This window comes from Pristiophorus japonicus, chromosome 12 (assembly GCF_044704955.1).
Source record: "Pristiophorus japonicus isolate sPriJap1 chromosome 12, sPriJap1.hap1, whole genome shotgun sequence".
Lineage (NCBI taxonomy): Eukaryota > Metazoa > Chordata > Chondrichthyes > Pristiophoridae > Pristiophorus > Pristiophorus japonicus.
This window is the reverse complement of record NC_091988.1, coordinates 121,199,535-121,214,659: the sequence shown is the minus strand read 5'-3', so window position 1 is coordinate 121,214,659 and position 15,125 is coordinate 121,199,535. Positions and strand designations below refer to the sequence as shown.

At 52.9% G+C, this 15,125-nt stretch overlaps 1 protein-coding gene across 1 annotated transcript in view; it reads left to right on the top strand.

Annotated features, from left to right (window-relative positions):
• LOC139277441 (tRNA selenocysteine 1-associated protein 1-like) overlaps positions 1-15,125 on the top strand; it is a 65,454-nt gene that overhangs the window by 27,064 nt on the left and 23,265 nt on the right. The window contains exons 5-6 of the mRNA XM_070895898.1: positions 1,550-1,681; positions 3,255-3,374. Coding sequence (XP_070751999.1) covers positions 1,550-1,681; positions 3,255-3,374 — 252 coding nt within the window. The remainder of the gene's footprint in view (positions 1-1,549; positions 1,682-3,254; positions 3,375-15,125) is intronic.

The window sequence follows — 15,125 nt, the reverse complement described above, 5'->3', positions numbered from 1 at the left end:
TCAATAAGATCAACTCTCATTCTTCTGAACTCCAATGAGTATAGGTTCAACCTATCTTCATAAGTCAACCCTCTCATCTCCAGAATCAACCTAGTGAACCTTCTCTAAACAGCTTCCAATGCAAATATATCCTTCCTTAAATACGGAGACTAAAATTTTATGCAGTATTCCAGGTATGGCCTCACCAATAGCCTGTACGGTTGTAGCAGGACTTCTCTCGTAAAAGGTAAGTCATGTCTTCCAGAAGGAATTCAGTAAGGTTCCATAAAAGATATTTAACAAAAATGAAAGCACGTGGAATTGGAGGCAACCTATTGGCTTAGATAGGGAATAGGTTAGGAGACGGAGAGTAGGGATAATGGATATGTACCCCAGTTGGCAGAGTGTGACCAGTGGCATTCTCCAGGGATCAGTCCCGGAGCTGCCGATTTTCATTATTTATAACTGACTTGGATGAAGGGATCGAGGGCTGTATATCCACTGATGGTGACGGTGACGGTGACGGTGGCACAGCAAATAGTGTGGACGAGAGCAGGAAGTTGCAAAGGGACATTGTTAGATTAAGTGAGTGGGCAAACCTCTGGAAGGTGGAGTTCAATGCAGGGAAGTGTGAGGTCATTCACTTTGAGCTGAAGAAAGATAGATCCGAGTATTTTCTGAATGGTGAGAAGTGAGGAACTGTGCATGAGCAAAGAGATTTAGGGGTCCAAGTACATTAGTGGATGGGTACAAAACATAATGAAAAAGCTTAATGGTATGTTGGCCTTTATCTCGGGGCTGAATTATAAAGGGGAAGAAGTCATGTTCCAGCTGTACAGAGCTCTGGTCAGACACCATCTGGAGCACTGCCTGCAGTTCTGGGCAGTGTACCGCAGGAAGGACATATTGGCCTTGGAGCACAGATTCACTAGAATGATCATGGGGTTAAAATGGTTATATTATGAGATCAGATTGCATAGACTAGGCTTATATTACCTGGAATATAGAAGATTTAAGGGGTGATCTAATTGTGGCAACAACTGGTTGGGCTGAATGGCCTGTTGCTGTGCTGTATATTCTAAGATGATTAAAGGAGTTGACAGGGTAGAGAAACAGAAACTATTTCCTCTGGTAAGGAAGTCCAGAACAAAGACCGTTCAGGGCTGATGTCAAGAAGTACTTTTTACAAAGGTTAGTCGAAATCTGGAACACATTCTTCCAAAGGCTGTTGAGGTTGAGGGTCAATTGAACCTTCAAAACTGGATTGATAGCTTTTTGTTAAGGTCAGGATATGAAGGGTTATGGAACCAAGGCGAGTAGATGGAGTTAAGGTACAGATCAGTCATGATTAATTGAATGGAGTGGTGGAACAGGCTCGGGGCTGAATGGCCTACTCCAGCTCCTATGTTTTGCTGCCCACTGCCCCATTTAACATGCACATAATCCCTTAAATCTTTCTCCCGAACAGCACCCTGTTCCATCTAACCTGTATTGAGCACATGCTCCCTTCTGGGCCCTTGTTCCCACACTGATTATTTCACATTGTTCGCTTGGTCGCTTGTCATTTCAGCCAGGAATACTCACTTTTTATTGGAGACCTAACTTCAGAAGTCGATGACTTCCAGCTCTACGATTTCTTTTCAAAAAAGTTCCAATCCTGCCGGGGAGCAAAGGTGGTGATTGACAGCTTTGGAAACTCCAGGTAATGATCTGCTTTACTCAGTCAGTTTTATCTTGGACATGACCTACTGGAGTATAAAAGTAGGGAAGTCCCGCTACAACTGTACAGGGTATTGATGAGGCCACACCTGGAGTACTGCGTCAGTTTTGGTCTCCTTATTTAAGGAGGGATATACTTGCATTGGAGGCAGTTCAGAGAAGGTTCACGAGGTTGATTCCCAAGAGAAAAAGGTTGACTTATGAAGAAAAGTTGGGCCTATACTCATTGGAGTTTAGAAACATGAGAGGTGATGTTATTGAAATATATAAGATGCTGAGGGGCTCGACAAGGTAGATGCAGAGGGGATGTTTCCACTCATGGGGAAATCTAGAACTAGGGGGCATAGTTTCAGAATAAGAGATTGCCCATTTAGAACGGAGATGAGGAGGAATTTCTTCTCTCAGTGGGTCGTGAATCTGTGGAATTCTCTGCCCCAGAGAGCTGTGGAGGCTGGGTCATTGAATATATTTAAGGCAGAGATAGACAGATTCTTGAGCGAGAAGGGAGTGAAGGGTTATGGGGAGCGGGCAGGGAAGTGAGCTGAGTCCATGATCAGATCAGCCGTGATCTTACTGAATGGCGGAGCAGGCTCGAGGGGCCGAATGGCCGACTCCTGCTCCTATTTCAGATGTTCTTATGGTACATAAGGTTACTTTTGTTTTGGGTTTTCCCCCTTGGCTCTCATTAAATTCCAACACAGACCAGACTCCCTGCTCTGTCCCGATCTCTCGCACTATATCCTGCCCCAAGACTTCGAAACTGATCTCCTGCATCCCAGGGCTTCCTGATCGATATTGTGTCCTTCCCAGCTGGTTTCCTGCACTGTGGTCCTTGGCCACGCCCTCCTTAGGGAAGCTGGTATCTGGAACCTCTCGCTGGGAGCAGTGGGTTGGGACCTGAACAGTCACTACCGCCGTTTGTGTGTGAAGGATAAACGTGACCAAGCTCCATTTCTGAAAACTCGCTAAAACCAAAGTGATAACTGCTGACCTTCGTGTGAAGCAAATATATTTGCCTTTACATATAAAAAAAGTGCCCTTTCACTGTTCCCCTTGTGTGCGCCACCTTGCATCACTGGGTGAAAATCCTGAAACTCCCTAACAGCACTGTGGGAGCACCTTCACCACATGGACTGCAGCGGTTCAAGAAGGTGGCTCACCACCACCTTCTCCAGGGCACTTCGGGATGGGCAGTGAATAGCGGCCTTGCCAGCGACGCCCACATCCCAAGAATGAATAAAAATGACCTGCTATAACTGGCTCATGGGTTCCGCTTTGAAAGCAGCAACTAGCCTTAAACTGTCCTGGGATCAGTTCACTCTCCGTTCTCCACGGGAAACGCCTGGGCTACGGAGAGCATCCACAACAAGAACAGGAGCTCACACTGAACACAAATGCTCTGTGTGTTTCTCTTGTGCCCCTTCAATTTCGGCTGCATTTTCACGCATCACTAGAATGTTTCGAAGTGGCAGGAGGCGTGATTCGGGGCGGCGAGGCGTGGGCAGGAGGCTTGTTTCGGGGCAGGAGGTGTGACTGGGCCCCTGTGTCTTTTACAGAGGCTACGGGTTTGTCCGGTTTGCCGAAGAAGCTGAGCAGAAGACGGCGCTGGAGGTGTGTCAAACTGCCAAGGGCCTGGGGGGGAAACCAATCCGCATCAGTGTGGCCATCCCCAAAAGGTAAGTGAGAATTCGGGTCGCATAATCCTGTGCCTGAGCACCTTCTCCTGCGTTTGCCCGCTGCCATCTTGGCACAGCTTGGGATCCGCCTGTGCTGAGATGTGTGGAAGGTTGTCGGAGCGCGATCTTTATGGGTGCAGTTGTGAGGATGCTTTTCTGCACCAAAGTACAACCATTTCTTCAGGAAATAACCGTGGGTAGGGGTCCGACTGAATGATCTGCATGGGTGTTCCACTTGTCTCTCCTGCTGTCTTGGACATCATCATCATCATCATAGGCAGTCCCTCGGAATCGAGGGAGACTTGCTTCCACTCCTGAAATGAGTTCTTTGGTGGATGTACAGTCCAACACGAGAACCACAGACTCTGTCACAGGTGGGACAGATAGTCGTTGAGGGAAGGGGTGGGTGGGACTGGTTTGCCGCACGCTCTTCATGCTCTCAGCGATGAGACTCGAGGTGCTCAGCACCCTCCCGGATGCACTTCCTCCACTTAGGGCGGTCTTTGGCCAGGGACTCCCAGTTGTCAGTGATGTCACACTTCACCAGGGAGACTTTGAGGGTGTCCTTGTAACGTTTCCTCTGCCCACCTGGGGCTCACTTGCCGTGAAGGAGCTCCGCACAGAGCACTTGTTTTGGGAGTCTTCTGTCAGGCATGCGAACTATGTGGCCTGCCAGCGAAGCTGATTGAGTGTGGTCAGTGCTCAATGTTGGGGATGTTAGCCTGGACGAGGACACTGATGTTAGGGCACCTGTCCTCCCAGGGGATTTGCAGAATCTTGCAGAGACATCATTGGTGATATATTTCTTGAGGTGTCTTCTATATGTTGTCCATGTCTCTGAGCCATACAGGAGGGCGGGTATTACTACAGCCCTGTAGACCATGAGCTTGGTGGTAGATTTGAGGGCCTGGTCTTCGAACACTCCTTTCCTCAGGCGGCCGAAGGCTGCACTGGCGCACTGGAGGCGGTGTTGAATTTCCGCATCAATGTCTGCTTTTGTTGATAAGAGGCTCCCGAGGTATGGGAAATGGTCCACGGTGTCCAGGGCCGTGCCGTGGATCTTGATGACTGGAGGGCCAGTGCTGTGCGGTGAGGACAGGCTGTGGAGGACCTTTGTCTTACGGATGTTTAGCGTAAGGACCATGCTTTCATATGCCTCAGTAAATACATTGACTATATCCTGGAGTTCAGCCTCTGAATGTGCGCAGACGCTGGCATCGTCCGCGTACTGTAGCTCAACGACAGAGGTTGGGGTGATCTTGGACCTGGCCTGGAGGCGGCGTGGGTTAAACAGGTTCCCACTGGTTCTGTAGTTTAGTTCCACTCCAGCGAGGAGCTTGTTGACTGCGAGGTGGAGCATGGCAGTGAGGAAGATTGAGAAGAGGATTGGAGCGATGGCGCAGCCATGTTTGACCCCGGTCCGGACGTAGATTGGGTCTGTAATGGATGCGTTGGTAAGGATCACGGCCTGCATGTCGTCGTGGAGCAGGTGAAGGCTGTTGACAAACTTTTGGGGGCATCCAAAACGGAGGAGGACGCTCCATAGACCCTCGCAGTTGACAGTGTCAAAGGCCTTTGTAAGATTGAAAAAGATTGTATAAGGCCTGGCACTGCTCCCTGCATTTTTTCTTCCGCTGTCGTGCTGCAAAGATCATGTCCGTTGTGCCCCGTAGGGGATGAAATCCGCACTGTGACTCCGGGAGGAGCTCCTCGGCCACAGGAAGAAGACGGTTGAGGAGAACTCTAGCGACAACTTTCCCAGTGGCTGATAGCAGGGAGATTCCTCTGTAGTTGTCGTAGTCGGACTTGTCCCCTTTTTAAAAAATGATCACGGTCACTGCATCTCTGAGATCCCCCAGCATGCTCTCCTCCCTCCAGATGAGAGTGATGAGGTCATGTATCCGCGCCAACAGCGCCTCTCCGCCATATTTTAGCGCCTTAGCAGGGATTCCATCCGCACCCGTAGTCTTGTTGTTCTTGAGCTGTTTTATGACTTTGCCTGCCTCGTGCAGTTTTGGGTTCTCACTGAGGTAGTGGCGGGGTGCATGCTGCAGGATGGAGTCGAGAACACTCGAGTCAAAGGCAGAGTTTCGATTGAGTAGATCCTCGAAGTGCTCCTTCCAGCGGGCCCTGACAGCCTCGGTGTCCTTGATGAGTATTTCCTCGTTCTTGGCCAGCAGTGGGATGGGGCCTTGGGAGTTTGGACCGTAGGTGGCCTTGACTGCGATGAAGAATTCTTGCATATCATGGCTGTCAGCCAGCTGCTGTATCTCCTGTGCTTTCTCCATCCACCACCTGTTCTTTAGGTCCCGGGTTTTTGTTGGACCTCAGCCTTGAATCGTCTGTAATGTTGCTTTGCTGCTCCCGGGTTGGGTTGTTGCTTAAAGCTCAGAAATGCTCGGCGCTTGCGATCTATTAGCTCTTGGATCTCCTGATCATTTTCATCAAACCAGTCCTGGTGTTTCCTGGTTGAGTGACCAGGCACTGGTTATGGAGGCCTGGAGGGCAGACCAAGCGCTGTGGGCATTCAGCATCTCAGGATCATCAAGGCTCGCTAGGTTAGCTGTGAGGCGCTGGCTGTATAGGGCTCTCTTAGCTGGGTCTTTAAGTACCCCGGCATTGACTTTTTTTGCGGCACCTGCTTCTGCTGTCCCCTCTGTTTTGGGGCAATGTTAATATTGATGATGGATCAGATTAAGCTCCTGTCAGGCTCCTGTCATGGTGTGGGTGATGCGCACATCCTTGCGATACCCGGCTCGGACGATGATATAGCCGAGCAGGTGCCAGTGTTTGGAGCGAGGGTGTTGCCACGATGCCTTGTATTTGTCCCTCTGGCGGAACAGGGTGTTGGTGATGAGGAGTTCATGTTCTAGACGTTTTGTCAGAAGTAGGGTGCTGCTGGAGTTGGCTTTCCCTACCCCCTCTCTGCCAATCACGCCTCCCCAGAGGGCTGTGTTTTTGCCGACCCTGGCGTTGAAGTCAGCGAGGAGGATCAATTTGTCGCCCGTGGGGATGCGGGACAGGGATGTCTCGAGGTTGGACTAAAAACCCTCTTTAGTCTCATCCGTTGCATTGAGTGTTGGGGGTACGCACTGATGACTGTGGCGCATTGGTTCCGGGATAGGGTGAATCGAAGGGTCATGAGACGTTCGCTAACCCCGCAGGGGGAGTCTTTGAGGCGGTCGACCAGTTCATTTTTGACGGCGAAGCCGACTCCGTGGAGGCGACGTTCTTCCTCTGGTTTTCCTTTCCAGAAAAAGGTGCAACCTCCACCTTGTTCCTTGAGCTGGCCTTCCTCTGCCCGCCGGGTCTCGCTAAGGGCGGCGATGTTGATGTCAAAGCGTCTTAAGTTCCCGGGCAACTATGGCGGTGCGGCTTTCCGGCCTGACGCTGTTAGAGTTGTCCATGAGGGTCCTGACGTTCCAGATCCTGAACTTCATATTGACGAAGTGGTCGCTGCACACTGGCAACCACACGGGCTTAGCTGAGCAAGGTCTTGATCCAGTGGCAAGGGGGGTCCAAAACGACTGGAGACCAGGCACTGCTGTATGGGCCTAATGCCGACGGCGAGATGTTGGCTGCAAGCTCGGCGCCGAGTAGCGCCCTTGATGGTAGGTGGCCTGAGGCTTGGTTGGGGACAGGCATTGGGAGGGTCACTGGTCCGCTGGAGTTCCGAGAGATATTTTAAAAGTTTCTTCAAAAGTTTTCCAAAGTTATTTGAAGTTTCTCCAGAGGTTTCAAAGGAAGAATTCTCCAAGTTGTTTAAAAGTTTAGAGGTTTTCCCAAATTGTTTAAAATGTTTCTCAGGTTGATTAAAAGTAGATTAAAAGTGATTAAAAGTTGATTAAAAGTCTAAAATGCAAGTCAGTAATAGGTTTCCCCCCTGGCACTGCTCAATGGACGCCGCCAGCCCTCTGTTGTCCTGGGCCGGCCCCGGAGTACCTTCGGCCGGTCTTCAACATACCGACTCGTGGGGTGCTGTTCTGCTGGCTGCACAATGCTAGCAGCTAGCCAGAGCTTTCGTCCTGTCACTACATGTCATGTTTGAGACGAGACAATAAGTCAAGATGGGTTTCACATCACGGTTGAGCCTCATCCTGATCTCAACTGATGTCCACAGTCCAGTGACAGTCCCCAGACGGCCTTCAGGAGCAGAATCTACTGTCATTTTCCACAATGTAATATGTCAAGTTGCTGCCCTGTCTGGGAGCAACAGAGCCCGAGGATTGAGCCCGGGACCCGTGGCTGGCATCAGGAAGGAGCAAACTGCTGTCAGATTTACCTGGGGAGCCCCAGTTTGGAATTTCTCACTGAGATGAGCTAGTGCAGTAAGTTTGGCGATTATCTGAGGCAAGTGAGAGACTTTGTCTGACCCCAATTCAAAGGGAAAAATGGAGCCTCTTACTGCGATGTGAAAATGGGATTAGCATGTAGCTTGCCGTCTATATTACACACACTGTCCCTGTATTGTATTACGCACGATACGATTAGTAGACATAGCAGTTGCAGTTACGGACTGAGACATGGGGCACAAATACAAAAACAAATTATACATAACGAACTGCTCTGATAAGCAGGAGTGGTGTTTCCCGGGGGGTCTGTTCGGGGCCTCAATATTGCATCATGTTTATGAATGTCTTGGATCAAGGGATAGAGAGTTGAATATCCAAATTTGTAGATGACACTAAGTTAGGAGGGGCAGTAACTGGTGCAGATTGGAGCAGCAAGTTGCAAAGAGCCAGACAGATTAAGTAAGTGGGAAAACTATTTCAGATGGAGTTTAATTTGGGCAAGTGTGAGGTCATCGACTTTGAACCTAAGAAAGATAAATCAGAGTATTTTCTAAATGGTGAGAAACTAGGAATTGCAGAGGAACAAAGGGATTTGGGAGTCCAAATACACACATCATTTAAAACTAGTAGACAGGTACAAAGGCAAATGGAATATTGGCCGTTATATCAATGGGGCTGAGTTACAAAGAGGAGGATAGTTTGCTTCAGTTATGTTGGTCAGACCCCATCTGAAGCACTACATTCAGTTTTAGCCACTGCATCTGAGGAAGGATATATTGGCCTTGGAGGGAGTGCAGTGCAGATTCACCAGAATGATCACGGGGTTTGTAGTGTTAAATTATGAGGCCAGGTCGCATAAACTTGGGTTGTATTCCAACAACAACTGTTATTTATCAAGCGCCTTTAACGTAGAAAAACGTCCCAGGGCGCAGTACAGTAGTGATATAAGACAAAACAGATCAACTTGACACTGAGGCACAGAAGAAGAAATTATAGCAGATGATCAAAATCTTGGTTAAAGAGATAGGTTTTAAGGAGCATCTTAAAGGAGAAAAGAGAGGCGGAGAGGTTTAGGGAGGTTGTTGCAGAGCTTGGGGCCTAGGCAGCTGAAGGCACGATCACCGATGGTTGAGCGATTATAATCAGGGATGCTCAAGAGGGCAGAATTTAAGGAGAGCAGACATCTCGAAGGGTTGTAAGGCTGAAAGAAATTACAGAGATAAGAAGGGGCAAGGCCATGGAGGGATTTGTAAACAAGGATGAGAATTTTGAAGTTGAGGCGTTGCTTAACCGGGAGCCAGTGTAGGTCAGCGAGCACAGGGGTATTCCCTTGAGTATGGAAGATTGGGGGGGTGATCTGATTATGTTTAAAATGTTAAAAGGATTTGATGGGGTAGATACAGAGAAGCTATTTCCTCTAACAGGGAATCAGAAACAAGAGATACAATCTTAAAATTAGAGCTAGGGCATTCAGGAGGGACATCAAGAAGCACTTCTTCACACAAAAGGTAGTACTAATCCAGAACACTGCTTCAAAACACTGTGAATGTGGTAGAATAATTGGAAATTTCAAGACGGAGATAGATAGAGTATTGTTGCGTAAGGGTATCAAAGGATATGGAGCTACGGCGAGCAAGTGGAATTGAGGTACAGGTCAGAGAGAAAGACTTGCATTTATATAGCGTCTTTCACAACCACCGGATGTCTTGAAACGCTTTATAGCCAATGAAGTGCATTTGAAGTGTAGTCACTGTTGTAACGTGGGAAATGCAGCAGCCAATTTGCGCACAGAAAGCTCCCACAAACAGCAATGTGCTAATGACCTGCTAATCTGTTTTTGTTATGTTGATTGAGGGATAAATATTGGCCAGGACACCGGGGTAATTCCCCTGCTCTTCTTCGAAATATTGCCACGGGATCTTTTACGCCCACCTGAATAGGCAGATGGGGTCTCAGCCGAAAGATGGCACCTCTGACAGTGCAGCACTCACTCAGCACTGCACTGCACTGGAGGATTTAAGTGCTCAAGCCGCTGGAATGGGATTTGAACCCACAACCTTCTGACTCAGGCACGTGTGCTATCCATGCCCCCTTCGACACTGCAGCACTCCCTCGGTATTGCCCCCTTCGACACTGCAGTACTTCTTCAGTACTGCCCCTCCGACAGTGCAGAGCTCCCTCAGTACTGCCTCTCCGACAGTGCGGCACTCCCTCAGTACTGCCCCTCCTACAGTGCAGCGCTCCCTCAGTACTGCCCCTCCGACACTGCAGCACTCCTTCAGTACTGCCCCTCCGACACTGCAGCACTCCTTCAGTACTGCCCCTCCGACAGTGCAGCGCTCCCTCAGTACTGCCCCTCCGACAGTGCTGCGCTCCCTCAGTAGTGCCCCTCCGACAGTGCTGCGTTCCCTCAGTACTGCCCCTCCGACAGTGCTGCGCTCCCTCAGTACTGCCCCTCCGACAGTGCGGCGCTCCCTCAGTACTGCCCCTCCGACAGTGCTGCGCTCCCTCAGTACTGCCCCTCCGACAGTGCTGCGCTCCCTCAGTACTGCCCCTCCGACAGTCCGGCGCTCCCTCAGTACTGCCCCTCCGACAGTGCTGCGCTCCCTCAATACAGCACTGGAGTATCAGCCTGGATTATAGGCTCATGAACAGCTGAGCCAAGCTCACAAATTAGGCAGAAGTATCTTTTTATGCGTGACCAATATGATGCCTCCTGGAACTATATTGAATGAATTCCATTTTATAAATTTAATAATGTCACATAATAAATGTGATTACATTTAAAATGTTAAAGTAATGATTAGCACTGAAAATCTAAGCAGGTAGCTAAATATCGATGTTTTATTCGGCAAGGCAAACTTAGGTGATTGACAGATTGACCTGAAATTGCAGCAGTTGGAGGAGAGGAAGATGCTGTATTTGTAAACGGTGTTCACTGACCTCGTGTGGCCCACAATTGTACTGCAGCCCACTGGCTAAATAATGAATTGGGTTCCCCATTTTTCTTTTCTCCTTTCCTGGAGGCCCCTGTCTGTTGCTCGGTTACAGTTCCATAGGTTCTGGAAGCTCTGAAGAAGTAGCCATTCATCGAGAGTGAGCTGGACAATGAGTGTCTGAAAGCTGTTTGAATATGGAGGCCATCAGAAGCATTTTCTGTCTGTCGCTGACTTTCTGTCTGTCGCTGACTTGCTTTCTCTCAATCATGTGGAGTCAGGGGACAAGTCGTAGAATTGAGTAGCTAGCTGGCGAGCCGAGATAGGTAGTCCCACAAGGATCCGTGCTGGGGCCACTGTTGTTCACAATTTATATTAACGATTTAGACGTTGGAATCAAAAACACAATTTCTAAATTTGCAAACTACATCAAATTGGGGCGGGAGGGAGATAGTCAATACTGAGGAGGATTGCAACAAATTACAGGGTCCGGATTTTGATCAGCCTTTCCGCCATGTTTTTTGGCGGTAATTCCTCTTTTCTGTTGAAAAACCACCCGGTGGTTATTTCATTTCAAAGTGTACCGCTGGTGGGTTCGAATACTGCTGGGGAGCATACCGCTGGCGTGCAACACTGAAAAAACCGCCAGAGCCCGCCCGAGTTTGGTTGGCGCGGTAATCCGTAGTTGAGGAGAAAAAAAACGCCCAGGAGAAACCAGCCGGAGCAGTCCTCTGATCGGTGGTAGGTATGAAACCCGGCAAAAAAAGGTAAGTGAAAGTTAAAAAAAAAATTATTTTGCAGCGATTCACTGAAAAAGGGTCCTGTGAATGTTTTCCGATTTTTATTTTTTACTTTCGTTTTTTTGAAAAATATTTTTTTGTGTTTTCCCCTGCTAGGCCCAACTCGCAGCCTCGGATTAAATTTGACTAAAATTTCACTCAGAGAGTTGTTAACCTGTGGAATTACCTGCCGCAGAGAGTTGTTGATGTCAGTTCATTGGATATATTCAAGAGGGAGTTAGATATGGCCCTTACGGGTAAAGGGATCAAGAGGTATGGAGAGAAAGCAGGAAAGGGGTACTGAGGGAATGATCGGCCATAATCTTATTGAATGGTGGTGCAGGCTCGAAGGGCCTCTTTCTACGCCCCCCCCCCCCCCTTCCTCCACCTCTTTCCCCATCTTCGCCCCCCCTCCTCTCCCCCCGCTCTCCCCCTCCCCTCTTCACCCCCCCGCTTTCCCCCTTCCCTCTTCACCCCCCCCGCTCTTCGCACACCCCCTCCCCGCACATCCCCCCCCCCTGCTCTGCCCCCCGCGCTCTCCCCCCCCGCGCTCTCCCCCCCCGCGCTCCCCCCCCGCTCTTCCCCCCCCGCTCTCCCCCCCCCCGCTGTTCCCCCGCCCCCGCTGTTCCCCCCCCCCGCTCTCCCCCCCGTTCTCCGCGGCCCCCCCGCGCCCCTCCTTTCCCTGCCTATCCCCCCCTCTCTATGCCCCCCTCTCTATCCCCCCCTCTCTATCCCCCCCTCTCTATCCCCCCCCCTCTCTATCCCCCCCCTCTCTATCCCCCCCTCTCTATCCCCCCCCTCTCTATCCCCCCCCTCTCTATCTCCCCCTCTCTATCTCCCCTCTCTCTATCTCCCCTCTCTCTATCTCCCCCCTCTCTATCCCCCCCTCTCTATCCCCCCCTCTCTATCCCCCCCTCTCTATCTCCCCCCCCCGCTATCTCCCCCCCCCCGCTATCTCCCCCCTCGCTATCTCCCCCCTGCTATCTCCCCCTCCCGCTATCTCCCCCTCCCGCTATCTCCCCCCCCCGCTATCTCCCCCCCCGCTATCTTCCCCCCCTCGCTATCTTCCCCCCCCTCGCTATCTTCCCCCCCCTCGCTATCTTCCCCCCCCCTCGCTATCTTCCCCCCCTCGCTATCTTCCCCCCTCGCTATCTTCCCCCCCTCGCTATCTTCCCCCCCTCGCTATCTTCCCCCCCCTCGCTATCTTCCCCCCCCTCGCTATCTTCCCCCCCTCGCTATCTTCCCCCCCCTCGCTATCTTCCCCCCCCTCGCTATCTTCCCCCCCCTCGCTATCTTCCCCCCCTCGCTATCTTCCCCCCCCTCGCTATCTTCCCCCCCCTCGCTACCCCCCCCTCGCTACCCCCCCCTCGCTACCCCCCCCTCGCTATCTTCCCCCCCTCGCTATCTTCCCCCCCTCGCTATCTTCCCCCCCTCGCTATCTTCCCTCCCCTCGCTATCTTCCCCCCCCTCGCTATCTTCCCCCCCCCCTCGCTATCTTCCCCCCCTCGCTATCTTCCCCCCCCTCGCTATCTTCCCCCCCCTCGCTATCTTCCCCCCCTCGCTATCTTCCCCCCCCTCGCTATCTTCCCCCCCCTCGCTATCTTCCCCCCCCTCGCTATCTTCCCCCCCCTCGCTATCTTCCCCCTCCTCGCTATCTTCCCCCCCTCGCTATCTTCCCCCCTCTCGCTATCTTCCCCCCCCTCGCTATCTTCCCCCCCCTCGCTATCTTCCCCCCCTCGCTATCTTCCCCCCCTCGCTATCTTCCCCCCTCGCTATCTTCCCCCCCTCGCTATCTTCCCCCCTCGCTATCTTCCCCCCTCGCTATCTTCCCCCCCTCGCTATCTTCCCCCCCTCGCTATCTTCCCCCCCTCGCTATCTTCCCCCCCTCGCTATCTTCCCCCCCTCGCTATCTTCCCCCCCTCGCTATCTTCCCCCCCTCGCTATCTTCCCCCCCTCGCTATCTTCCCCCCCTCGCTATCTTCCCCCCCCTCGCTATCTTCCCCCCCTCGCTATCTTCCCCCCCTCGCTATCTTCCCCCCTCGCTATCTTCCCCCCCCTCGCTATCTTCCCCCCCCTCGCTATCTTCCCCCCCCTCGCTATCTTCCCCCCCCTCGCTATCTTCCCCCCCTCGCTATCTTCCCCCCTCGCTATCTTCCCCCCCTCGCTATCTTCCCCCCCTCGCTATCTTCCCCCCCTCGCTATCTTCCCCCCCCTCGCTATCTTCCCCCCCCTCGCTATCTTCCCCCCCCTCGCTATCTTCCCCCCCTCGCTATCTTCCCCCCCCCTCGCTATCTTCCCCCCCTCGCTATCTTCCCCCCCCTCGCTATCTTCCCCCCCCTCGCTATCTTCCCCCCCTCGCTATCTTCCCCCCCTCGCTATCTTCCCCCCCTCGCTATCTTCCCCCCCCTCGCTATCTTCCCCCCCTCGCTATCTTCCCCCCCCTCGCTATCTTCCCCCCCCTCGCTATCTTCCCCCCCTCGCTATCTTCCCCCCCTCGCTATCTTCCCCCACTCGCTATCTTCCCCCCACTCGCTATCTTCCCCCCCCTCGCTATCTTCCCCCCCCTCGCTATCTTCCCCCCACTCGCTATCTTCCCCCCCTCGCTATCTTCCCCCCCTCGCTATCTCCCCCCCCGCTATCTTCCCCCCCTCGCTATCTTCCCCCCCCTCGCTATCTTCCCCCCCCCTCGCTATCTTCCCCCCCCCTCGCTATCTTCCCCCCCCCTCGCTATCTTCCCCCCCCTCGCTATCTTCCCCCCCTCGCTATCTTCCCCCCCTCGCTATCTTCCCCCCCTCGCTATCTTCCCCCCTCGCTATCTTCCCCCCCTCGCTATCTTCCCCCCCTCGCTATCTTCCCCCCCTCGCTATCTTCCCCCCCTCGCTATCTTCCCCCCCCTCGCTATCTTCCCCCCCCTCGCTATCTTCCCCCCCCTCGCTATCTTCCCCCCCCTCGCTATCTTCCCCCCCCTCGCAATCTTCCCCCCCTCGCTATCTTCCCCCCCCTCGCTATCTTCCCCCCCCCTCGCTATCTTCCCCCCCCTCGCTATCTTCCCCCCCTCGCTATCTTCCCCCCCCTCGCTATCTTCCCCCCCTCGCTATCTTCCCCCCCCTCGCTATCTTCCCCCCCTCGCTATCTTCCCCCCCTCGCTATCTTCCCCCCCCCTCGCTATCTTCCTCTATCTTCCCCCCTCGCTATCTTCCCCCCCTCGCTATCTTCCCCCCCCTCGCTATCTTCCCCCCCCTCGCTATCTTCCCCCCCCCTCGCTATCTTCCCCCCCCTCGCTATCTTCCCCCCCCTCGCTATCTTCCCCCCCTCGCTATCTTCCCCCCCTCGCTATCTTCCCCCCCTCGCTATCTTCCCCCCCTCGCTATCTTCCCCCCCCTCGCTATCTTCCCCCCCCTCGCTATCTTCCCCCCCTCGCTATCTTCCCCCCCCTCGCTATCTTCCCCCCACTCGCTATCTTCCCCCCACTCGCTATCTTCCCCCACCTCGCTATCTTCCCCCCCTCGCTATCTTCCCCCCCCTCGCTATCTTCCCCCCCTCGCTATCTTCCCCCCCTCGCTATCTTCCCCCCCTCGCTATCTTCCCCCCCTCGCTATCTTCCCCCCCCCTCGCTATCTTCCCCCCCTCGCTATCTTCCCCCCCTCGCTATCTTCCCCCCTCGCTATCTTCCCCCCTCGCTATCTTCCCCCCTCCCTATCTTCCCCCCCTCGCTATCTTCCCCCCTCGCTATCTTCCCCCCCT